Source organism: Haliaeetus albicilla, chromosome 20 (assembly GCF_947461875.1).
Source record: "Haliaeetus albicilla chromosome 20, bHalAlb1.1, whole genome shotgun sequence".
In the NCBI taxonomy this organism is placed as follows: Eukaryota; Metazoa; Chordata; class Aves; order Accipitriformes; family Accipitridae; genus Haliaeetus; species Haliaeetus albicilla.
Window position 1 is genome coordinate 26124439 of NC_091502.1, and position 26230 is coordinate 26150668.

Sequence of the window (26230 nt, forward strand, 5' to 3'; positions counted from 1 at the left end):
ATAGGCCAAACTGTCCAATTCAGAACTTTAACAGGTACTTTCATAGTAAGCAACTTACAGAAAGGATAACCAAAAAAACATACACTGTGGAAAATTTGCTAACGAATAAATTGCCTCGAGAACAATGCCATAGACATCAAAATTATTCCAGAACCTACCTGTGCATATTCCTTCTCAATTGCAGCTCTCTTCTGACTGAATGCTCTGAAAGAGGGAAAAAAAAAATCCCTTAATACATACAGCAAACCACTATAAATTCAATAATTTACTTAAAAGGATTTTCTGCTAGAGAGTCTTTATAGTTAAATGAGCAATAAAAAAGCAAAATTGTTTGAAAACTGTATATCAGTAGCCTAGCAACTAGTGCATGTGGACTTCACATATGTGATGTTCAAATTTCCAAGTTTTATTGGACAAATTCAGTTCCCAGGACTACCAGTGTAAATACCATTTACTTCATTAAAGGCTCATCAGCTTTCCACTGGTATAGCCTAGGGAAGAATTTGGTAGCACAGAACAGAATTTGGCTTTATGCATCTAGATGGACTTACTTACTATTTCTTTTTCTTTTTTTTTTTTTTTTTAAGAAAATGTAAAGTAACAGCAACTGAACATACTAGATTCATAGTTGTAGTCACAAGACTAACAGCCTTTCTCTAAACCCATGCTGTCCCACAGCAATATACTGATTTACCCATTAATGTAGCTATATTGCATTAGACCCACTTAACTCGGTGCCAATCGTAGCATGTCATTCCACATTAACATCGGTGCTGTACTCTCACGTAGGGGCTCAAGATGTACCATCTCAATGTATTTTAAAATAGAGGGTTTCAACACTATCACTGTTATAACAGGAAGAAGGTTCAAATACCTAGATGTGTCAAGGCTCTTTTTTCAATAGCTTAAGCTATTCCCTCTTTAGCACTTGAACAGTGAAAGCAGAGTCATTTTCTTCAAGCTATACTACAAACTACTAAGCTTAAGGCTACGCCATCAGCAAAAGAAAATCTAATTCTATTTAAATTAGTTACACAATAATTATGGTGACACATTAATAAAAAATCCTCAGGAACATCCTATAATAAGGTTAACTCAATAAACACAAACAAAAGGAGCTCTGAACAGGCTCTTTCTACTCCTGTCTACTCCATTTCACCCATGAAGAGCATCCACACGCTGATAAGGCTCAGCCTCCACAACGGGATCTAAAACAAAAGTCTAAAGGCATTGTGATTGCTTAAAATTCTTTCCAGACTAATGATAGCCCTGAAGATCTGGCCATATTCCAACTCAAATAATTGCATCCCATCTTCCTAAATCCCCCTCATGTAGCTCAGGTGGGTACAAAGGGCTGTACGACTGTGCCACACGAAACACCTCTGTATGAACAGGTAAAAATTGTCTGAGGTGCCTGTAAATGAATCTACTTTGTAAACCAGTCAAGATATTTCATCTAATATTACAAAACAATTTCTTTTAGGCTTTCCTGTTCCAAAGTCCAATATCCTAGTCAGTGTAGCAAACATCTAAAAACCACACATACTATCCTTCTAAAAGATCTTACTTTTCTTTTAAAAGTATAAGTAACTGCAGAAGTAACTACTAGGAATAACTGAAGTGTGTTACCAATATTGAAAAGGTGAAAGAAAACAAGCAGCTGGCTTTGAACCGTAAATCTGGGAAGACTTTAGGGCAAAGGCAGTTATTTTCCAAGTCTCAGCTAATCTTATTTGAAAACATATAATCAGAGATAAATATTAAGGATACTCAGTTTACACAAAACCTGGATATGGAGCTGTGTATTTCACCGTGAGGTTTTTTTCCCCCCATACAAAACAAATTTCACTTAAACTAATTGCATAAAAATTGTGAACAAGCTGGAAGCCTGAGATATGCCCTAAAAACCTTCTACGTTAAAAGGTTTACACTAGAGAAAAAAACCGAACACATTCAACTGGCCCTACTGTAGAATTACAAAATACCATGCAAATCAAATTTACTTGCAAAACTGACAGAAATCTTGGACTTGGAATGACTGCAAGCTCCAGCACGAAGAAAATGTATGTACAGTAGCACCTCCATGAATTAGAAACATTTTAGAGTAGTTTCAGATTTTGTTCTGCATTTTAAATGGGGTCTTATAAAAAAGTTGGCAGGACAGCATATAATTCAATTTATACAATACTTAAATTTGTGTTTGATCTGTGTTTTGGTGAATGAAGTAAATGGTAAGTACTGAAAGACCAGCAGAATCAGCCACCTGTATTCCTTGAAGCTGGTGTTCTCTGCTGCTTTGTGACTGCGTTTCCCTCAATTTGTCAAACACAAAGCTGTTTTTAACCTCGGGACAGTTTATACAGGAATCCCTTTATGACAACCATAAATATATTACAAAACACAATGAAATATGAGACTGAAGTAGACAAATTTCCCAGGAGAAAATGATTTGGAGCAGGGGAGAAAAAAAAGTGTCTGACTAATAAATGCATCATAGTTTCTTAATTTGGGAAACCTGAAAACTTTCATGTGTGTATCTTGATTTATGTGCAAAGCTGGGATATTCTTAACCTTATTGTCATTCAAGATGGAATTTCAAGTTCATTCATACACGGAAAGATTTGGTTCCGTAAACTAATAAAACGTTCTCAAAGTTTTTTAAAAATGAATTAGCAGGTCTGCAAGAAGGCAGGAACATTATTTAGGGTTTCTTTAAACTAGGAAGTATTAATATCTTCTATTACATCTTTTTCTCTAATTAACCATGAAGTGCAAGAAGCACCAGAACTGCACGCCTCAAAAAGTATCCTAGCTTTTGTTTCTGGACAGTAATTCCTAAATATCATCTCTATCCTGCAAATGTTGATTCATACGATACGCTTACTCCCTTTGCCCCACTAAAAATTATTCAAAACCATTTAAAATTGACAGTTTAAAAAGAGGATGAGAAAGAATAAATACAAAGAAATTCAACACACTATGTGGTGTATACAGTCAATCTGCAACCATTTTCCATTTTGATACTTGCCACAATCCTCACATTGCAGGAAAATCCTGACTTAAGTCTCCAAAAAAAGAAAACCAATTAAAAAAACATAAAATTATGCTCACCATCAGGACAAGCCACCGCCATTTATAAAAAATGCTATTTTATTACACGTCGAGAGTGTGACCAGATGCCTGTCTTTAAAAGAGCCTGCTGCTAGGGAAGACTGCTGCAAGCCCGAAGGAAAAGTCACACTCAGAAAAGTTACTTCAGTGGTTTCAACATACATCATTTAACATCAAAAGGCAATGCCAGCCACTCACAGCATTTCCTCACACACCGCTTCCAAGGCTTACAGCTCCGTATGACTAGAATGAACCTAATCCTGGAGGGATTATGAAGGAATGTTCTTTCCAAAGCACAAACAGCTAGAGAAGCTCGGCAGAGAAGGTTTGTCTTCCTTTGAAATGTCAGCAATTGGCCAAGTCTGGTCAAAAACAGAGCAGTGGGGTTAGAGAACAGTTGCTCCTATTGTCATTAGGACAATAAGGACTAAACATAGGGTTAGAAAGGACTTCTCTTTCAGACTAAAAACTAGTAAGAATATCTGAAGAAGAGGAAGGTGGGGATTTTTCTGCTGCATAGCAGGACTTCGCCCACCTACATCTTCTCCTTACGTTCCTCATCGGGCTTCTGACCTGGGATAACACATGCCAAAGTGCACCACAATGCTGAGCTAGTCACTTTGGTTCCTGAGGAAGAAAATTCTTTGGTCTTAATTCATAGGACTTCATGTGACAAAAAATATCTGGATGAAACGTAATAATCTATGGTATTAAAGAAATTAGATTATGCAATCTAACTTTCCCTTGGGCTCTGTGAAACAGTGGAACTGTAAGGGAGAAGCAGAAAGAAAACTGTACTTACTGTCATCCCTGCTTTGCCCATACTACTTTTACTAGTGCTAAACCCTCACTGTCACTGCAAATTCCCAAACATAAATTCCAGCAACTGTCAGGTATTTAAATTACTCATATCAACTTAAGGTAACAGATACTATGAAATGTTCAGGTATATTTTTAAATTCTCATTGTAAATAAGCGTAACAATGTGAAGTAAGGAGTCAGGTCAGTGGAGAATGATACTTCAAGAACTCTTCCTATAGAGAAACAGGAGAAACAGACAGGCTCTACCGGGTACGTGGATGTCCACTTGGGTTGGAAACGTCTAAAGCTCCAACGTTCATGAAAAACCAGTATGTTAACATTAAAATATGCATTAGTGTTATATAAAACAATGTTATATTTGCCAAGATTATCCAGTCATACAAATCTAAGGATGAAAGTCACAGCTTGCACAGTAAAAACAGTTAAACAGTGACACCCTGAAAATCAGAAAGCGAATTACTCTCTGTATTAAAAACCCAATTTAACTGTATCTAGAGAGCTATGCAAAAATGTAAACAGACACTTCATGTACAGGTCTCTTGAATAAAAGAAGGGGCTAAATTTGCATAGGTGAATGTATTTCCATTTAAAGGCTGAGAAATTCAGCAATGAGCCAAGCAGGGGGCTGAATCACATTTGGAATGAGTCCCTGTACAAGATCACGATAATGGTCAAAAACAGATGTATTAACTGGCAAACCGGTACAACTCACCTAGCACTAGCAGTTTATGTTAATACAATTTTTTGGCTATGGAGATTCAGAGAAGTTGTTCAGAAATTTTAATTTAAAAAATGCCAAACCTTACAATTTGTACAACTATGCAAAGCACCAGAAAACGTACAAATTGGTATCACATCTGAAACATCCAAAAGTGTTAGACTAAAGAAATGCATCTGTTTTAACTGACCTTGACCTAAGAGAGTCCCCAACTGCTACACTAACAAAAGCAAGAAGCAGCAAATGAGAAAATAATGCGCTCAGCTCTAGGGAGACTGGATTTCCCAGATCAGCAGAACACAGAGCAACAGAATCGACACTTTCAGTGCCATCTATCCGAAAGATAATGGGGGGGGGGGGGGGGGGGGCGGGGGGGCAGGAATTACACATGCACACACTGCATGGTGATGGTAACTCTCCAAAATCTTGTTTTAAACCTTTCAATACAGACTACTGTATCCCTAACAGAATCAAACCAACAAAGTCAGTATAATTTTATCTTTGCTTTACCAACTGTGGATCTCCCGAAGTCAACAAAAAGTGAAACCCACATTAAGCGATGCAGATCAATAAAGTAGATCTGTAAAACCCCAATACAATGAGAAAAGGAATGGGAAAAAAAAGGGGGAGGAATAAAAGATTTTCCATTGTTTTGATTTTTTGGGGTAGTAAGACAATTTCAAAATTCAGTTTAAAAATTAATTCATCCCATCAAAAATTCCTGAAGTAAATCTACTTAGGAATGGTAGAGCACATTGCAACTGATTTTAAACTGACTCAACCCACCAACACTCAAGGAGGTGAATCAGTGAATTATGAAACACCCAAAAATTTCCAGCTTCCCAAAAATTTCCAGCTTCCCAAAAAGTACATCAGGAATTATTCATGACATGTAGAACACATGCCAGTGGAAAATTATGACTTTGCAACTTCTGCTTAAAATGTACTGGTAGCACAAACATTCAGTGTGCAACAGTGCAGTGTCCAAAGTAATACTATACTGGTTTTCTTTTTTAAGATGAAAGTATATGCTTACTCCAAAACTTTCTGTTAAGAGACAGCTCTCATTTAAAAAAAAACAAAAAAAAAAAAAGAAAAAGAAAAAAGAGGGGAGGCAACCCCAGAAAACTTAAAAGCCAGTATTATGTATCAAGGTAGAATTACACAGCTGGCTTTGTTCATTCTTTTTGTCCCATTCAGAGACAAAAATCACTACTGAATGATCTCAAACCACCTAACAGTGAATACATGCATGAACACAGTCTTAGCCCCCCCCCCCCCCGAAAATCCCAATCTACCTTTGAAACAAAAACAAACAAAAACCTGCGTGCAGCAAGTTAAAATGCAGTGTTAAATATCAATTCCCTACCTGCTTTAACTGACAAACAGGTCTAGAATGCCTTTTACAGTGACAAGATGTATTTATTCTAAGCAAGGGAAATAGATCCTAATATATGAGCAACAGGGGAGAAACCCCGATGGTGAACTACACACACTTGAAATATTTATGTACAAGATGGAATTGAAATTTCCAGCCAGCTGCCCCAGCCTGGCCTGTTGCTCAAGACTGGCGTGTCCCAGGGGCAGGACTTGGCATTTGCCTTTGGTGACCTTCACGAGGTTCCTGCCAGCCCACGTCACCCATCTGTCAAGGTCACTCTGAATGCAGCCCTGCCTCCAGCCTAACTATCAACCATTCTCCCCCAGTTTGAAACCCTTCATCAACTTGCTGAGAGCATGCTCCATCCCATCATCCAGGCTGTCATTAAAGTCATTAAATAGTGCTGATCCAGTATTGACCTCTGAGGGATACCCAGCTGCCAAATGGACTTTGCACTGTTCTCCACCACTTCGAGAAGTCCAACCAATTTTCCACCCACTTATCAGTCCATATGCCCCCGATGTGGCTATAAAGGTACTACAGGAGACTGTGTCAAAGGCCTCACTAAAGTCAACACATACAACACACACTGCTGTCACCTTGCCCACATTGCTGGCCTTCCCAGAAGGCAATCAGGCACAATTTGCCCTTGGTAAGTCCGCACTGGCTGCTCCCAATCGCCTTCTTGTCCCTTCAAGAAATGGATTCTTGGAAAAGAAGCCTTGGAAATGGCTCCTAGGAAGTTTTGCTCTATAATCTTCCCAGGAACTAAGGTAAAACTGACCAGCCTGCTGTTCCCCAGATCCTCCTTCCAGCCATCTTTGAAAATGGCTATGGCATTTGCCTTCTTCAGGTCATCAGGAACCTCTCCTGATCGCCATGACCTTTCAAAGATTGCAGAGTGAACTATCTTACCACACCTCTGTAGTCCCAGTAAGCTCACAGCTCTGCAACTGCACACGCATTTTTAATTCCTCCTGTTTGTTTCCCAACTGCACGGGCTCATGTACAGGCACCGGTGACAGATCCCCAGTCATACTGGGGTGAGCCTCTTCCAGGACACTGTACCCCAAACACTTCTTCATTAGAGCCAATGCCTTTGCTTCAGGTTATGGTAACTCTCCCTTAGCAGACTTGGTTTACAGCCTTCCTCACTAGCTAGCTGTTGGTGAAGGTGCTTGTGCCTCATCTTGTCAGATGGATCCCATCCCTCCTCAGCAGTCCTTGTTTCAACAAGGGTCTCAGGTTTATAAGATCCAAAGCCCTGCCTGCAACATCAGCTGCACTGCCAGGTGCTGACCTGCTGGATGTGACCACTCCTGCCCAAGCCCTTTACCTTCACAGGAAGGACTAAGAACACCCCCCAAGGTCCCCCTGCCCTTCACACTTGTCCCAAGAGTTCTGACATCACTCTTTACACATTCCAGGTCACCTCTGGCAGCATCCTAGGTGCCCACATGGGGTAACAGTCCCCATGTTGGATGAGCCTTTGTAGTTGTTCTGCAGTATCCTGGATCTAACTCCCCAGCAAACAACAAACCTCCCAAGATACCAAGTCAGCTCAGCACATGGATGCTTCTGTTTCCTGTAGGAGGGAGTCTCCAGAGACCATCACCTGCCTCTGATGGTACAGTCTGTTCACTTCCTTCCACAGCTCCTTTACTTGGTGGCACGTCAGTGCTTTGTCAGAGAACATCTCCCACAGGGGAGGCCACTGTTGACCCCAGCCCCAGGGAGAGGCACCACACACACCTTGCAGCCTGAGACCTGGACAGCAGCATCCTCTGTCTGGGTTGAGACCTGTTGTGCCAGGGGTAGTTGCTCCCATTGACGTTCCCAACAGCATCATTGCTCAATTTCAAGCAATTCCACATGTGGAGCAGTCTTTGGCCCACCTTGTGTTCCTGCTGTGCCATCTGCTACCTGTCAGCAGTACTCCAGGCTAGCCACTCTCTAAACATCTGTTGAAGAGTCACTTGACACTGCCTGGTCAGTCTGTTGAAGACAAAAGGTTTAAGTACTCCCCTGTCAGGAAACAGCCAAGAGAAGCTGTCTGCTAGAGCCAGCAGCAGCAAGCCAACAGCAGTGGCCAGAAGGTGACTGCTGAAGAAGGAGCCTGAAACATGCTGCACCAACTGCTATGTCAACTAACGAACTCTGCTGCACTGTCTTGCCAAGGCTAAGGGAAAGCTCACTGGAAGCACATGCATGTGTAAGCAAAATGCACAGCATACCAGAAGAAACATCTTAACACTTCAAAGGTACAACAGCTAATGTTTAATAGACGGTAGTTACATTTGATATGGTCATAGTTGAATTAAAACATTCTTTGTAATTCCAGCTGCCACTACAAAATCAAACAGGGAGCAATCCTGAAATACTTGGGGGGAGGGAGGGGGCCAAAACATTTTCCCCTCTTGTAGGAAAACAGGATTTCTTTAGGAATGCTGTTGTTCTTGTTTGGAGGTTTAATTCACTTCTTTTATCTGGATGCCTCATCCCACTTTCTCCAGTAACATGAAAAATGCACCATAATGAATCAATATCGTACAACTGAACAAGTGCTTTTACCTGGTTTTTAATTTAAGGACAGGCGTGTCACTAACAAAGGCACAACTGAATTCAAAAGTACTTCAGCTAATATAAATCATCACCATAGCTCAGTTTAGACCAGCGGTTGGCAATAAATGCTGAGATAACATAGCACACTAGCAGCTGCATGCCTAATTAAGTACTTCAGGAACACCTGTATATGCAAGCACAGACTGCATTAAAATTCCCTTTCCATGTCCAGCAGAGACAAAGACGACATACCTGAAGCAATAATTAATCTACAGAAATTATTCATCATGACAAGACTCCCAAACACTACATGTAATAGGCTCCTCTTCGTGTCCTTCTGTTTATACTAAACAGAATTACCACTACCAAAGCATTTTAAGAGACATGCAAAAAATTCTGAGTGTCTGAAGGATAAATTATTTTACAGAAACAGTGATTTCTAAAGTTATCTATATAAAGACTTCAGAAGCCATAGCAGCAGCCAGAGCACAACCACCCAGGTTATTAAAATTAGAAACACACTTCTAGTAAGAAGGGGTCTCCTGTTAGCTCCTTTCCACCAGGTAAGTTCACATGTGGCTCTTCAAAGAAAAGAGCAAGCAATGCGCCACTTCAAAGAGGCAATTTAAAACACTACATACAAGGGAGGCAGAACAATCAGAAGCAATTTTCATGACAAAGTACCCACGGCTTCAAATTCAGAGACTTTTGTAGGTTGGGGAGTTCACACAATTACACAAAGGACTGGCTTTCCCTTTTCCAAGCAAAACTCCTCTGAACACAGAAAATGCTATTGTCTTAAGGCAATGGAATAGCCTTGCCTGGAATACAGTAACAGAACCATTTCACTGCCTATAGCATCTAAAAAAATCACCGTCAGCTTTGTGATTCAACACAAGCATCTGACAGACAACTGCAAAGCTCTCTAAGCTTCTTCAGGTTTATATAAAGTTCAAACATGGCATTAGCAGGGAAAAAGTATCAGAAGATGACAACCTTTCATTCACCCAGCTAAAGGTAAGCTGAAGCAGGTTCATGGCTGTTGCACTTTCAAAGTTACATCTACTGCAAAATAGAAAACCAAAACAAGTACAGTGGGAGTGGGTTAAGTGGCCTTAGAGAGTGAATTCTGGACTGAAATTATATCAGCATTAATTTTTGGATAATGCTTTGTGCTACCAGTCAAAATGGCAGTGCAGTCCTCTTTTTTTCTCTTCAACAGTGTATTTCCCAGCCCCTTGAACCAGCCCTAAGTCATCAGTCTACCTGCTTTTCAAATAAAGAATTGTTAACTTGAAAATCCATACAGCACTGGTTGGTTTTTGTGATTTTTCTTCAGTTTTAGGGTGCTCCTTTTATTTATAACTTGTATGAAAATCACAGAAGACTGATCCAGTGATGAACATCAAAAAAAGAAATGTATTCAACATGCCTACATACAAAAGTTTGAGAAAGTAGCATTAGTGACCATGTACAGTTTATTTTAATCTTTTCTAGCCATAGCATGTTTCCTGGCACAAATGCTACTTGCCCACCATGCCTACATTGATCATTGAACACCACTAATAATATTTTACTTACGCATCAGAAAATTCACCTAGGACACAGCATGCAAACTTAATTCTACAGCAAAGCTTTTATCATGACAAACAGTCTCCTTTTTCAAACTAAGTTTATGCCAGCACGTCCATTCACTATTGCTATTGTTCTGGCATCACAACTGAAGTATCTTTCAAAATCTGTTAAATCTAACACAAATTTAACTTCTGCATTGACAGACAGCTATAAATACACCATGAAAAACAAAGCAAGTGACTTGGAAAGCAGCATGGTTCAGAGCGAGACAGACACAGTGCATGTCTGAAGTTTCACAGGCAGGCCCATATACCTGGTACAAATCTGACAGTTCCTCTGGTCGTGGTCCAAGCTGGCTGAACCTCCAACAGCTCTGATCTGGATGCGCCATACCTAACAGACCTGCCAGCTCTGAGAATAGGGCAAAGTAGCGTATACATCTGCATCCACCTAGACAGCCAAGTTCAATTGTCTTGGGAAAGTAAGGATAAACCTGTTTTAAGTATTCTCTACCAGTTAGTGGAAAAGTTTTCTTATCCAAGCAGGCAAATGGGACATTTCCTCCCGGAATCTACCTGGGAAAGGGCAGAGGTACAGAGATGCCCACAAGGGAGCAGTTCCAAGGCTCTTTAGGCAAAGTAAGGCATGAAGTTCCTCCTTCAGCACCCATAGGCAAGGTGAAGTCTCACCTTAATCAGCACATGTATAAGAATTAACTCTTTTATTACAACTCTTTCTACTGTCAGACCACCTGAAAGTCATTTGCAACCAAAGAGATCTCACCAGGGAGGGCACTGACCCCAATCACTTTCTGGCTAGTTGGATTCAATCTAAACATCCCTGTATTTCAGTCAAACCAATGCTGCCTCTCTAAGACTAGATCTCACACCCTCACTTTTGCAAAAAGGCAACTGAAGAAATTAAGAAGCTGTAAACAAGTAGAAACTCACTTCCATTTCATTTAAGACCATACTCTCCACTGCCACAGAGTACTTCAGCTTCCTTTCCAGCCGTTCCAGGGGAAAAAAAAAAAAAAGAAAAAAAATCACCAGATGCTATGTTACAGCAAATAGCCTTTATGTTTTATGTTTGATTTTAAAAAATAACAAACTCTCTTTTGTTCAATGATCTTATATCACCTGAATGAAACAGATCTCTTCTTAGAAAGGTGATTATTTTATATGCACAGTTACCTTCCAGATTTATCTGATGAAGAATAAGCAATTCACCAGCATTTTTATCTAGAAGAAAAAGTCTGGATCCCTCAGTACATACACTTCCTATTCCATGTCAGGTTTGAATAATATCAGCACTACTACTATTGCCTTTCCTGCTGAAGACTTTGTTCCACCTATTAAATAAACTCTAGAATAAGTTGCTGTACTGTGTTGAGCATTTAATAGCACTGGTCAAACACAGTTCTGCTGCTTAGATTTTGGGTTGGTTTTATTTGTCTGGTCTCCAGCTAAACTTCCTGTCTCATACATTAGCACAAGATCATCATCCATGCCCTTCTGCATGGAGATATGTATGTGCAATCTTCCCCTCAGGTCTTGTAGAAAGACGTTAATCAACATTCATATCAGAGCATTATCACGGCTCTTCTTTCCAAATTGTACGTTAAGCACATAAGTCTAGGTAAAGATTTTGCCTGCAAAGACTGAGAGGAAAAAAATTAAAAACGTTGAGTACTGCAGTCTCTTCCCTAGAGGTCATCACTAGGCTGTCTCCCCTCTTGCCTCTGAAAATGTCTTGCTGCTACCATTCTTGTAGCACCTCCTTTACTACTTTTCATGTCCCTGACCAGCTGTAGGTGTAACTGATACTGTCCTTCAGCAGTCAAGCAAAGCTTTGGAGTATTCTCCTCCTTTACTGCCCACTGTTTTCACCTGTTGTATGCTGTCCTTTAGTTCCTTGCTCAGTCCTGAGGGGCTTCTGCTGAAATTCCTGATCTTTGCACACAAGGCGATGGTTTGCTCCTTAGCTTTCTGGAAGTCTTCCCCAGAAAAACTAAGCTAAAACCATCAAATCCAGGCATACTTCCCCTTCCTGGCTGATTCCCAGGAGATTCTGCCCACCAACTGCATGAACAAGCTGAATTCCGCTCTCATGACAGTGTGTCTCCAGGTCCTGAAGTCAATTTGTGGTCACAGAAGCCCAAGCTACCACTAGTCAGGACAGGACTCCTAAGAGCAAGTTAGGAGTACCAGCCTTCCTCCCATGACAAGTATGGACAATTTGCAGTTCTTATACCACAAGCATTTCAACGCAGTGCGAATGTGGCCTCCAGGCCAAGATCTTTAACGAGCATTCTAATACGATCACTGCTGGGTAGGCCAAGTTCCCCTCAGCTGTGAAAGCATGCAAGCCAGAAGAAAAAACTCAAAGCCACCCTCGCAAGGTCACCCACAGCCTAAACTTTTGCCAACAGTGAAGCTCTACGACCCACCACAAGAAGCCAGTGACATTTCCTGCTTGTGAATCAACTCGAGGTCTGCCTGATCTCAGCAGATGTGTGAAGGACATCTTTACAACTCTTAAAGCACAAATATTTGTAACATCAAGAAATTCTTTGCTTGCTGAGTCAAGAAATTCAGCTATCCTCCCTGTAGGGCACTGTTCTTGCAGCTCGTTGGCAAGTCATCCCTCACTTTTTCTACCTACCTCAGTGTACTTCTCCAGTTCTCTGGCAATGAAAAAAAAAAGTGGACTTTTTTGAAACTTGATTTTAATATACATACTCTCTGTAATATCTCCTCTTTAGTCTTAATCTTAAAATAGTCACCTCTTCTGAATACAGTTTCATAAGTTCCTGCAGAAAGGTATTAACTGACAATTCAAACGTCCTGCAACGTATCAGAGCTCTTCTCTCCTTTATAAATTCCTTACTACAACACGCATCACTGTTTTCAAACGGTAGTCTTCCCCAAGCAAGTAAAAGCTACAATATCCACCCCATCCCTTTTATAGCCGAGTACACAGTAATCCCTTGTTGATTCAGCTACTATGGAACATTTTACCGTCCTGAGTGGTCCCGTTACATCTTTCCAGTCCTATTCTGCTACACAGGATTTACAGTAACTCACCAACTGCGTCCGATTCAGCATCTCAATGCTGCAATTAGAAGTACGTTCTTCCTGCCACTAAAACTAATCATCTTGGGCAGCTTTGCTACAATTTGTCCCTTGGAATGTTTACTCTTTAAATATCCACTTATTCTCAACTAAGATAAACTACAGTAAAGGAAAATTCTCTTGAATGTAAACAGAGGCATTAAAGCAGAAAACATTCCAACCAATTTGCAGAAAATCTGCTTATAACTTAAATCAGTATATAGCAAACTATATAACAAAGGTCCTCCTCAATCAAGGAATCAAAGTTGTGCATGGTATCTTTGTGTCAAAAGCAGTCTTCTGCCTTTCCTGCTGGGATTCATCTACAATTCTTTTACTACAGTTTTCACACACAATTTTCAGTATCTAGATCATTCTCTTGCCTTCCCCTCAAGCAACACTCTGAAACGGAAAAAAAAGATTTTTTTAATGCATTGATTCCAGAGGAATTAGAAAAACCCAGAAGTGAGGCAGAGCTAGAAATGATCTGCCCCTGCTCAGTTATCACCGAACCCCATCCTTCACACAAAGTATAGCTGTTTCTAAACACAGCTACAGGTCTTCATCATCATTCTTGTGGACACAGGAGAAGCTTATTCTAATTTGGACCCAGAGGTAACTAACCACAGAAGAATTAACCTCATACACAAGAAACAAGTGGCAGCATGCTTCCAAGCCTGAATTTCTCTAAACCTTTTTATTATGAAACAGGTCTTATTAAATAATGGAAGTACTTGGTTTTCTCTATCTTCTGTAGATAGAAACCCTCCAATTGACTCAAGGCTCTTAGCGGTTGGGTACTGCCACCCACACCATCACAAAATTCAAGACCCTCAGCTCTGTTATTACCTTTCAGTCATTGGATTGGCACACAGGTTTAAAAATCGATCAACTGTTGTATTTTTGGCAATCTATGCACTACTGTTCTAATCCCACTCAACTCAAAGGAATAAAAAAACAATTTGCCTTCCATGCCCACTGACAGAGCAGATAAATGAGATCTTGCTTTAATACATAAAATTCAGACAGTTTAACTTTGAATGTCTTGACTTCAGAATTTCTTGCACATGAATGATTTCCTGCTGTATAAAAAAATATCCCTCCCTAAAAAGCCCATTTATATTTGAAAGAGTATGTTGCTTATTCAGAATAGTTTAACTGATGTACTTAAAATCTACAGCTTCCCCATCAAATGTGTTATGAAGTCACCATTTTCACCAGGACATTCAGAGGTCAATCACAACTGGCATAGGCCCGTGGGTTCAAGTTTAGGTGCTCTTTATAACGCACATAACATACATCTTGGTAACATTTATAACACAAGCTTTTTAATGCCATATGTAAAACACACTCAGTAAAAGTTACCCGATTTAGACAAAAATTTTAACACGTATGCAAAATACTTAGTGTGACAGTACAAACCTACAAACTGGAGTTTAAACAGGAGATGTTTGTGATTTTTTTCAGCACAAGCTTCCAATTTATCAGAAGCTTCTCCTTCATAAACCTATCAAGAATGACAAAGCAATTTTCTCCCAACTTTCAGTTTTAAGTATGCTTCTGAACCAAGATTTTATTCATCATTTAAAATGTTCTAATTCACACAACCTATGATAAACAACTCTTTTGTAAACCATGAAATATCTTTACCTCATGCCTGAACAACGACCCTCTAGCAATGCACAGAAAAAATTTCCAGACAACATTAAACAGCGAGCAATGTACTCACCATAAATCACATTACTGTACAGTTTGGGATTAGGATGAGTTGCCACTAGCAACAGAGCCAAAAAAAAAAAATCAATTCTGTCACTATATATAGAGAATTCTTGTAACCTCAAACATAGTCAATGTTTTCAGCAATTTGTCTCAGAAAAGTATTAGCAGTCCAGCATGTGATCAGAGAGACATGACATGCAGACACAAAACCATGCTAAAACAATAGAGCTTTCCCTTTGGTAGAACAAAAAAGAAAACAAAAAGAACAACCAGAAAGCTGCTGGTAAGCGTGAACATTTCATTCACTGTTTTCAAAATAAAAGCATGCCATCTTTATAGCATTAGCATTTACAACAAATATGAAGATTAGTTTTAGAGCTTAAGTGTATTAAAATGATCACTAAGGACTTTTTGTTTTAAATAGGAAACAACTAAGCAAACAACAGGGAAAGATACAGTTTAGACAAATACAAAGCTTTTTTATAGCTTACCCAAACCCAATTCATCATATTCAAGACATTTCCTATTTAGAAAAAAAACACTAGCATAATTCAGACAGTCTACAAGGAGTTTTTAGAAAACAGGAATATGAGGAGTTTCTTTGATCCCATTTGCTTAACAGGTCTCTGAAGAAGCCAAGACACATTTCATCATTCAAGCAGCTTATTTCATCCTGGAACTGCAAAATGTTTTGTAGCAGGCAACAACCACCTTAAGAGTTTTTATCTTACTTATTTGTCACATTTTAGGAATCTTGACGGTGCCACCCAAGTTTATTACAAAGATTTTTCTTCTTTCTTTACCTGTATTTTTAATACAGGCAATTCACTTTTAAATGACGCCCTTCACAAGGTTTCATTGTCACTAACATTGACATAAGTCAAATTCTGTATTTTAATGTATTCAACAAGTAATAATAATTACCGTGTTTTTTTCTTCACAGCACAATTGCCCTGTCTTATAAGAATACGGTACATGGACTGTTATTTTTTAAGTCAGTAAAATTTAATAGTTCACTGAAAATATGCAGTCCCATTTCTAAAACGTATTTGTAGGCAATATTCACATGCTACTTGCACCCCAGTCATACCGCTCTGTGTGCTAACCCATTTGTACCTTCACAAAAAGCTGTTGTTGCTTAAGAAACAGCAGCTATTTGTTGCACATCTCTCCTAGACGCTACCGCACGTACAACGGTCATCGTGGAAAGCACCCACACCTCTGCCACTTCAGTGCAAAGTCTCATAACTTTGCCAAAGAAAGTGGGTTTAAGATGTTTAAGGATGGCTGACATCCCACAAGCCAGGTGAACCAACCTAACTGCCTACCCCCAGCTGGATACACTCCTCTGTACACCGATGTCATAACAAGACAGCACATTCCTGCTCACCATGTAGCTTTCTTTAAACAATACTGTTCACAGTTTTCCTTCAAAGGATATTTAAGCCTGCCCGTACCTTGGATGCAGGAATCAGATCCGTCAGTCCCTGAGAACTGCGAAATGCACACTTCCTCCCACCACCATCTTCTCATTTCCCTGCCAGAATAATTCAATGCTACATCACAATTACAGGTTGTGGTCCACATACTATGGAAAAACAACTATCCCTACCACCACAAATTCCTGTTCTAAATAAGCATTGGAAAGGTTGCTCAGCTCCCCACTATTCAGCTCATGTACGTTAATCCTGGGCCAGATGGGACTCAGAGGAAGCAAAAGGAGAAACACTGAAACAGAATTATGCTTTCTGAATTTGGTGACGTTGCTGAAATAATGAGAAAAGGAGCAGAGGCAGCCAAAAGAAAGAATCCTGGCATTTTCTTACTAATGCCACTTGCCACCAGGCCTGGCAGGGCACTGCCTATCCTTGAACTGTTTCTTTTCCAGTTCAGCTCATCTCCTTTTCTGGAATGGTGGGATTCCTCACCTCTGCCCATTTCACCTGGGAAGGTTCTTCTGAGTACAACCAGTCATTTCCAATTCTGCTTTGATCAGTCCCTACCCCAGGGAAAGACAAGCCAGAGTCCCACACTATCCTTTTTCCAAAAAGCAGAAACTTAAGTCTACTGCCAACGAGCCTCCTGGTAAATATATTTGAAAGTACAAGAAGCCTTTTCTTCTTGCCACTGGATTTCCTTGATCTTGCTTACTACCTGCAGTAGCATCAGCTGCTACAAACACCTCGGAATAGGAAGCCCAACAGAGGATAATCCTCCCCAAGGGCAAACATAGCCCAGGTGCTTAACTGAGAATTAAGAATCAGTTTTCAATATAACTATATTGGAAATTCATTAATGAAAACAGCACTTCTTTGGGGCAGGGCAGGGGGGAGCATCATACAGTTAGACTATTCCTCCTGAATGAAAAGCTACAGTAAAATCAGAACACAGTTGCTAATACAGGTTGCCTCTGTGCTGGCAGTTCTCCAGCACAGCTACATGAAGATAAGGCAAAACATGTCTCAAACATCTAGCTAGCTATGTCAACAAAATAGGGCACAGGCCTACTCTAGAATAATATTGAACTAACCTGCTAAATTTAGAAAGAAAAATTCAAAACTTCAACAGAAAAACTTCCAAAGCAGGGAGATCGTTTGCTCACTTGAGAGTAGAAAAGTGTTTGGATGCATCTGGACTCACAATAACATCTCTTTGGCTGAAAAGACCTGGTCTCAGTTATTAACTGGCCAGCAGCATTGCAGTGCACCTCCATGTGAAGGACTTGGCATGAATCAGCTCCAGCAAGCAGACAACATCAAAGCACCCCTGCTAAGTAAAACGAACTTTTCAGGGAAGACCAAAACTCAACACACTCCACAATCTAAGCCTGGGGTGTTTAAAAGACTACCCTAAACTCCAGAACAAAGACCACTGTCGACAGTCACATTCCTCTGGCACAGCAGAACTCTGCAGCAGTAGTAAACCTTGGCTGCAGGACACAGAACGCAACTGGTCAGAAGTCCAAGTCTCCCCAGGAAATCAGGAATAACAACATCACCATCCTTGATTTCAAGTAAAAGAAACATACCTTCACTCCTACTTGTACTCATGCACATTTGTAAAGATGAAGAGAGCAACCTCTTCCCAAAAGAAAAGGGAGCACAAACGGGAAGCACGTGCCAAAGAAAGAATTAAAAAACATTTTTATCTGGCTTCAGCAACACACTGGATGATGCTCAAACTCTTTATGTAGATTTTTTCGTATTGTTTCTTGAGTACCTAATGCCCAGTAGCTGCTACAGAAGCAATGGAAACATAGAGGATTTAATTCCCCTGGCATTAGAGATAGTCAGGTCACTTCTCCTCCAGCAAGAGACAAGACAAATACCAACTTCAACAAGTCTTTGGATACTGGCATCAAAATTTTGCTGATTCACAAGTGAAAGACTCATGTAATGACAAAGATTATGTTTCACCTCCTCAGCAGAAAAGCCTAAGCTTCAAGTGGTTAGCAAAACTAGAGTATATGGCTTGCTTTGTTTTCTACACAACTGATTAGCTCATAGCAACTAAACAAATTCTGCTTTCACATAGATTAATAGAAATATGGATTAACATTTTTCAAAGTTTGGGGTTTTGTTGGTTTGGGTTTTTTTAACTTATCTGAACATAATGTACATAATTTAAGCTCTGCATACATTTTGATAGATCAGAAGTTTTTAGGCCACCGCATCCAAGTGCTTCTGCACTTTTACACAGCAAGCACAGGGAAAAAAATCGGATGCCCAAAGAGAACTAGTGCACTTCCCAAGTCTGTTACTATATATAGAGGTAGTGATTCGAAAGACTCAACACCTCCCAGATCATTACACTTTTGAGATCTTCACTTGTATTTGAAACACACAGAAAATAGCTAAGAAGCAGATACAAACTAGTCTTACTACAACTGCTCAAGGAAACTGCAGAAATTACTTTTTTTTTGTCTCTTTTCTACTATGAGATAGAAAATGTGGAATACAAGGAATAGCTATAACTTCCGCTAACAAACCAAAGATACAAGTTATATAAAATACTTCAATACCCCAAAATATTAATGTTTGCTATACAGAGATCTGAGTGTTTTTTTAACTGCAAAGAAAAGATGAGATTGCTCAAAGATCTAGAGAGGAAAGCAAATCATGAGCCTTGAATCTTCTTGCTCACAAATTCACACATCTTTGTTATCCTGCTTAGGCACACCTGAAACAAGATCCCCCCCCCCAAAAAACCCCAAAAAACCAACAAACCACCACCACACTACAGGCATCTTCTTGTCTGGATTATCAAAGTTTCAAAGAGATCGACTCTAGTAAATTTATTGGCTGCTTTTATATAGAGGAAGAGAAAAAACATCTTCTAGAAGTCTAGTATCAAAAGGTTTTTAAACAACCTACAGATAGTTTCAATGAACAGAATTAAATTCTCTGTTATTATGAGGCATTGGAATGCACAACATTCAGCTTTTACAATCCACATGCATACATGACATTACCTTGCTATATAGATACGCTATTTCAACATCGGTACTGCTCCAGACACATCGTCCCATTCAACACTCTTTTCATCTCCAGGAGCATTGAAGGGAGGCAAGGAAAAAAAAGTAGAGTTTTGTAGTCTTCTACTTGAAAATGCATAAATACTACTGGCTGTGTTATCACTGAGCCTAAACTAGAAGGTCCCACCTCTCTGACTGCTTGTTGTCTAGTATGGTCATACAACTTCTCTTCACAAGGAGCCACATGGAGAAGACAAGGGGCAACAGTACAAGTTGCACTGGGAGAGGTTTCATCTCAATGTAAGAAAGAAATTTTTTACAGGGAGAACAATCGATCACTGGAACAACCTCCCCAGGGATGTGGTAAAGTCCCCATTGCTGGAGGTTTTCAAGATGCGACTGGACAGGGTACTAGGTAATGTCATCTAGGCTCCCTTTTCCACAAAAGGTTGGACCAGATTGTCTTTTGAGGTCCCTTCCAACCTGGGCTGTTCTATGATTCTATGAACTTGTGGACCACAGTTAGCTTGCATTTTCTCAATTTAGAAAGCAAAGCCAGCAAGACCTGCTCCCCAGTATTCTGTCTGGACATATTTCTAGATACAGACTTACACACATTAAAGAAACACAAGCCACCTCAATAGCTTTCATTGCAGAACTCAGCAGGAAGGAAGGGAGAGAGATCATTCCAGTCACCAAACTATTTTCTCCAATCCAGTATCAGGAAGGACAAACTGCCACTGTCATTCCCCATACGCCAAATTGTAAAGCAGTGCTACATGCAAGTAGAGAGTGGTATAACATGGACACAGCAAGACCAACTGCTGCAGGCAATTTCATTCCCTCACCTAAGTAGAAAACAGCTGGTTCTGTCCAGGCAATAGTTGCAGCACAGAATGAAGGTGTGGCAGAGTTTGAAATTCTTACTGGTTAGATACCCCAAGGGAGACACCTTGGAGGCACATCTGTTTTTAAAGAGCACCTATGTATTCTGGTATTGCCAGTATAGTGAATTAACTTAAGTTTATCTCCTTACACCAATACCACAGGAGCTGGTGAAATAAATCTATTAGAATTCAAAGGTCTGGGCTGCATTATGACTTGTTAAAATAAACCTTGTGATCGTCCCCTCTTAATTCATTTCTTCTCTTTCTTGTAATTTGGCTGCAACTGGATCCTGAAAGTAATACTAGCATTTCCAGAAATGGCTTGATTTCCTCCAACTATACAAACATACAAATGCTGTAGCAGAACTTGTACAGAAAATGTGAACACTTGTGTACTATGCCTCTCGCACAACTATGTGGACTAACAGCATTGAGAAGAAGAGGGGAAGAATGAGAAGGTAAAGAGGAAATTCAAAAGCAGGACCTACTTCTAATTAGGTGTTACTAGGCAGCTATATTTACTTGTCCTCTTACTTAGTCAGCTTAGATCACGCAGAGATAATTAGAAACAATCACACAAAACCAATTAACATGAAAGAAAACTTCATAAACAACAAGCACATTAAAATAACATGTAAAGCCACTGCCATCTACACCCTTTTCACTAGTGGCAACACAGCTGAAAAAGAGCAAAGTACATTTAGAGATAAGATAGGCTAACACCAGGCAGGGTAGACACCAAAAGTATGAAAAGCAGCTGCTAGAAATCAAGACACTGTAATACCGCCTGTTATTGCCTTTCTGAATTTTTTAATTCACAAGTCATTCTAGCCTCTCTCCTCTGTCTCTGCCTGGTTTTAGGATGAACAGACATTGATTTTTAGATCAAATATTAACAGAAATTCAGCAGCCTGACATATGGTATGTTGCAAGACAAAAATTCACAATTATGTCAAGAGAATACAACCATTTTACTATGCTGCTGAAAGTCTGAAAAATGTTTGGGTCAATTTCATTTTTTTAAAAATTCTGGCCCTCATTTCTGTCATTCTCAAATTCTGAATTAAAACCAAAGTACTTCCACCTTTTATACCCTTAGAAAATAATTTTAAGTAATTTCTCAAAATTCCATCCTGTCCAAATCTTCCCAGGAATGTCTCACAAAATGTACAAATTCATTTATTCTTATATTCAAACATCTTTAAAAGCACTTTTGATCTGAGATCATCTTAGAGTATCATACCCTTAAGAAAAATTGTGGCTTGTTTGGGTTTTTTGCCTCCTCCCTTTTTTTCTCCTCTCCAAATATGCATACAGAATATAGCAGAGCCAAAAAAACCTAACTTACTTATGCTCAGTATTGTATGTATTTAAACATGGTCACAAGTGCCAAAATATTCTTCACTAACACTGTCTCGCATCTGGCACACAAGCTAGAAATAACTATACTTAGTGGCTTTACCACCATAAATCTTCGAAAGTCTTCTGCATGGCTGAGCTCTTCTCATAAAATTAGACACCAACGCGTTTTGTCTTTCTCATTAAAAGGATGCTTGCTGGAGAAAGCGCAGGGGGATAGAGATGTGTGAACAACCTTCTTGGAGCCACTGGAGATTGGACCTAACCACATTCTCACAGGCACGAAGAAAGGAATATGTAAAATAACTCAAAAAGACTGTTACAAGGAACATTTCCGAACACTAAGAACTTAAAAAATCTAAGAATAGAATCTACATGCTTACAACAGCATACAGGAAAAAACCCTAGGTTTCAATAGATTTTTTTTTTTTTTTTTTTTAGTTATTTTCACTCTCTTCCCTCAAGTATTAATTGGAAATACTGTGTTTATTTCAGAAATAAACACAACCAAATGCTACAAACATCTATTCAATAAAAAGCCTCCAACTTAACGTATTCCTACTATGCATTTTGGGAAAGATATTATTAACATTTTAAAACCTACTACAAAAAAACAAACTGAAAAACACTACTTTGAGCTATTATAAACCAGTTTCGTTTACTGCAAATACTTGACTGGAATAACTTTAGTTTGATCAGGTTTTGCCCTTTTTAAAAAAATATGAATGCAGAACACCTTTTTTGTGTGCTTTCATACAGCAGAAAGCGACTAAGAATATTAAACAAGCTCACTGACTTTACTAAGACAAAAAATAAAAAAAATCAGATGCATACTCATCAGAAAATGAAAATCACCAACTGCAATACAAGATAACAGCTAGGTTAAAAATCCACTAGGAGCAGGAGAAGCTGATCTCAATGACCAGCTGGGTATGGCAAGCAAAGTAACATGGTACTAAGTTCTCTACAGCCAAGATAACCACGCTACATTGGCCCCTACCTGAACAAAAAAGAAAAATCTCTCTTTTTACCTCTGCCTCCCCTATGAAGGGTACTTTCATGAGGTATGAACTGATAATAGCGTTTCCCTCATTAGTTAGAACAAGCTTCCCACTCACTTAGCATTGGAAAGGCACAAAGTTTTCAAGGTCTCCTGAGAGAAGATGAGACCAGCCATTCTCTTCTGATTCCAAAGCTGGACTTGACCTGAATCCAGAAACTCACACATTAAAAGGAAATCCACATAATACACCATCAGGAGACTGGCCAAACAGGTCTATACCATAAATTCTGTGCATTTCTTAAAGAGGCTCTTCAGCATCCTTTATATAAAGTTCAACTAGTCTTTGAGACGCACAGGCTCCAGTTACAACTTTTAGTAAAAACATAAAAAACACTTCAGATTACAGCAACAACTATCAGATTCTCCGAGTCATATCAGCTTCTGTGAAAAGCAGCATCTTTTTTTTTTATTATTATTACTTTTTACAAACACCAACCTACGACACTGTTCGCATTAGGGACCGTGGACAAGGTTTTACTTTCTGATTAACTCCAGCTCTGTGGCACAAACATCAGCATTGCCAAGAATCAGTGTTCACAATGTGCTAGTGGGTATTTTCAGCATGACAAAAATTGAACTGGTTCTGAGCCAGCTTGACACACGGTCAAAAACACTTCAGTGAAGCCAGTTCTGGTGGTGTAATACCATCTCCTGCTATTCACCACACCCTTCTCGCAGAGGCAAGAGACAAGAATCTGTGCCCGCAAGACAGACAATATTATGGACCATGAACCGGACTAACATGAAATCAGCTTCACTAGCTGATGCACATCTCCATGTTCACCTGTGAATGTCTAAAATAACTTCCAGAGGAAAGACAAGACTGGCATAGGGAGGAGGGGAAGAAAAAAATAACATCTGCAGCCACAAAGCTAGGTGAAAAGGGTGGAGTGCCCTCTATCAACAGCCTCAATGTCCCAAGCCACAGCAGGTATTGTTTACAAAAGTCTTTGTGTAGGTAATGCTAAAAAGGCTGAAAGCACTGTCTGCAAAAGATGCTAAAAGCACTACTGGCAAAGAATACAAAACCTGCAAAATAAACCTTTTCCCACCAAACAAGATGAAACAAATACAACAAAACACCAGAGGAAATTAAGCCAGGCTACACTAATTGTGTCTGGAATGGTAAGAATGCTCTTCCTCTTTCCAATACAGCTTATCTTGACATTTGTGGTCTGTCCTGAACATCTTCAGTTCCTCTTACGTACAGGGTTTTGGAGGTAAGAATGGGGATTAAAAATACTTAGAGCCTCAAAGGGAAAGCCTTCCTCACAGAATCGGACTTGGGTTTGATCAGGTCGATCACAGGAAGAGCATTTTGTTCCTTTAAAATGATCCTGTACCATATATTCTAATATATATACACCTAACTTGGTTGATTTTCAGCTATGCCTTGCAATTGTCACCATAAAAATCTGTTGCATTGCAACTGCTGGTTTTCTAGAGCTCTGCCAAGTAACATTGTGGTGAAAAATGATAGCTCCAGGAAAGGCCATACTTGGATAAAATTCAGAAAAAAAAAACCCACCACATGACTTTCTGCAAGCTAAAGAATTCATTCTTAAAAAGGGGGCACTGAGTCAAAACTGAAAATGCAACCTTTGGCAAAGAATGCATGTGTTGTACTTAGTACCAGAATCATCTTTTTACTGTCTTCCAAGACAAATGCACGCTAAAGGCACAGCGCTCACCAGCTAACATAACAAGCCTGAATTCTCCTGAAAGCTTCTAAGGAAACAGAAGCCCTTAAAAATCAGACTTCCAGAGCACATGTTGGAATTGCTTTAATAAACAAAAGCTCATTCAAATGCAAACCTTAAAGGTAAAATGGAGGAAAAAAATTAATTTTCTTTCCAGTGTGAGAAATGGTTTGTTGGTTTGTTTTTTTTTTACACTATTACTTCTGCTACAAAAAAAAAAGCCCAAAGAATCATCTTTTGACAATTTAACCTTCATCAGTTAACCAAAAACTGTAAAGCTACTTAGAAATAGTGAAACAGGAGATCCATTACTTTTTGTATGTCATGGATAAAAAAAAACAAAAAATGAAGGAGTGTGGTCCATTTCTCAATTTCACTGTGCCAAGATAGGCCTGAATCATTACACTGTGGCTATGTTTATACTGAAACTTACTTTTTTTTTTCTTCCCCTCAAAACTTGGACTTCCACACCCAGTAGGCAACAGTTTTTTTAAGTACATTCCAAGCTTCCCTCAAACAGTTCCAGTCAAAACACCACCAGATCTTAATTCCGTCAAGAATGTGAGCATCTCATTAAAGGACTGCCTAATTATAGGTAACGTGCCCAGACCACAGATTCTGTGGTATCTTTATATGGAATATTATTCAGAAGCAACACCACCAGCTTTTCTCAAAATTTCTGAAACTTCTGCATATTTAGTGTCATAGCAAAGAATTATGCTCTGTGTCCTCAACTAATTAACAGAGCTAGGGGAAAAAAAATTAAAAATTAATTCAGACTACTCACTAGTGGTGAGAAAGATCAAACCAAGAGGAAAGAAATGTCATCAACTCCTAAGAAAATTGCAAGCTTTAAAGAAAAAAAATTAAGCCTCTAAATCCGCTAGTTGCACAAGGAAAGCTTTTTCAAGTGTGAGTCAAACCTAGACTAGAACAATACCGTGCATATAGCTTTCATGAGTTTTTCTAATTCTTCTGCTGTTTTCCACTTTGGCGGGTTGCAGATTTCAGAACCTGTAAGCACATAAAATCACTCTGCTCCTACTTAAATAATGCCGTGAACATCAGAGGCAAGCATTACATCTGCTGAATGGAGTGAATGACCTTAAAGGAAAAAGGAAAGGTGGCAATCAGGAACAAATTTCTGAGCAGTATAAAGGAAAAAAGATGACCTCCTTATGAAAAGAAAGGAATTTAAAAAGAAGGCCTTATCAGATACCCACTAGCCAGAGGCAAACACACTCTGGAGTCCAATACAGGGTTCAAGAATATCCAAACAAATTGCATTCCCTGCAGCTGAAGACCGAAAAGAACAGGAAGAAAGGTAAACTCCTCACTACCACTTTGCCTCAGGACAGGAAAAGTAAAGCTTTCTCGTAATTTTCAGAATCTCTTACAGCATCGTAATGTATATGGCTATATACACATATAAATACATATTTTTTTACAGTTTTGTTTTCCGGTTATTTATCCTTCTGCAGCACTATCCATACTGTGACAAGACTTTTCCCTTACACAGTATCTGTTAAGTGATCTCCGTTGTAGCTGCTATATTAGATTTGCTGTTTTTAAAATTGGAACTGCAGTTAGCTTCTACTTCAGTAGCTTGACTCACAGCCAAAGTTGCCGTAAACCTTATCATGAACCTACCAACATAATCAGTGAGATTACAGAAGCGCAGTCAAATTCCACTGGAGAGCACAAAGTATATTCATAGCAAAAGGTTACGTGCAACTTTATTAAGTG

The 26230-nt window shown here is 39.3% G+C and overlaps 1 protein-coding gene across 3 annotated transcripts in view; it reads right to left on the bottom strand.

Moving 5' to 3' along the window:
* The window catches only part of FCHSD2 (FCH and double SH3 domains 2), a 162924-nt gene that overhangs the window by 128058 nt on the left and 8636 nt on the right, over positions 1-26230 (bottom strand). For all 3 annotated transcript variants that reach the window (XM_069808636.1, XM_069808638.1, XM_069808637.1), the window contains exon 3: positions 159-204. In XM_069808636.1, coding sequence (XP_069664737.1) covers positions 159-204 — 46 coding nt within the window. The remainder of the gene's footprint in view (positions 1-158; positions 205-26230) is intronic.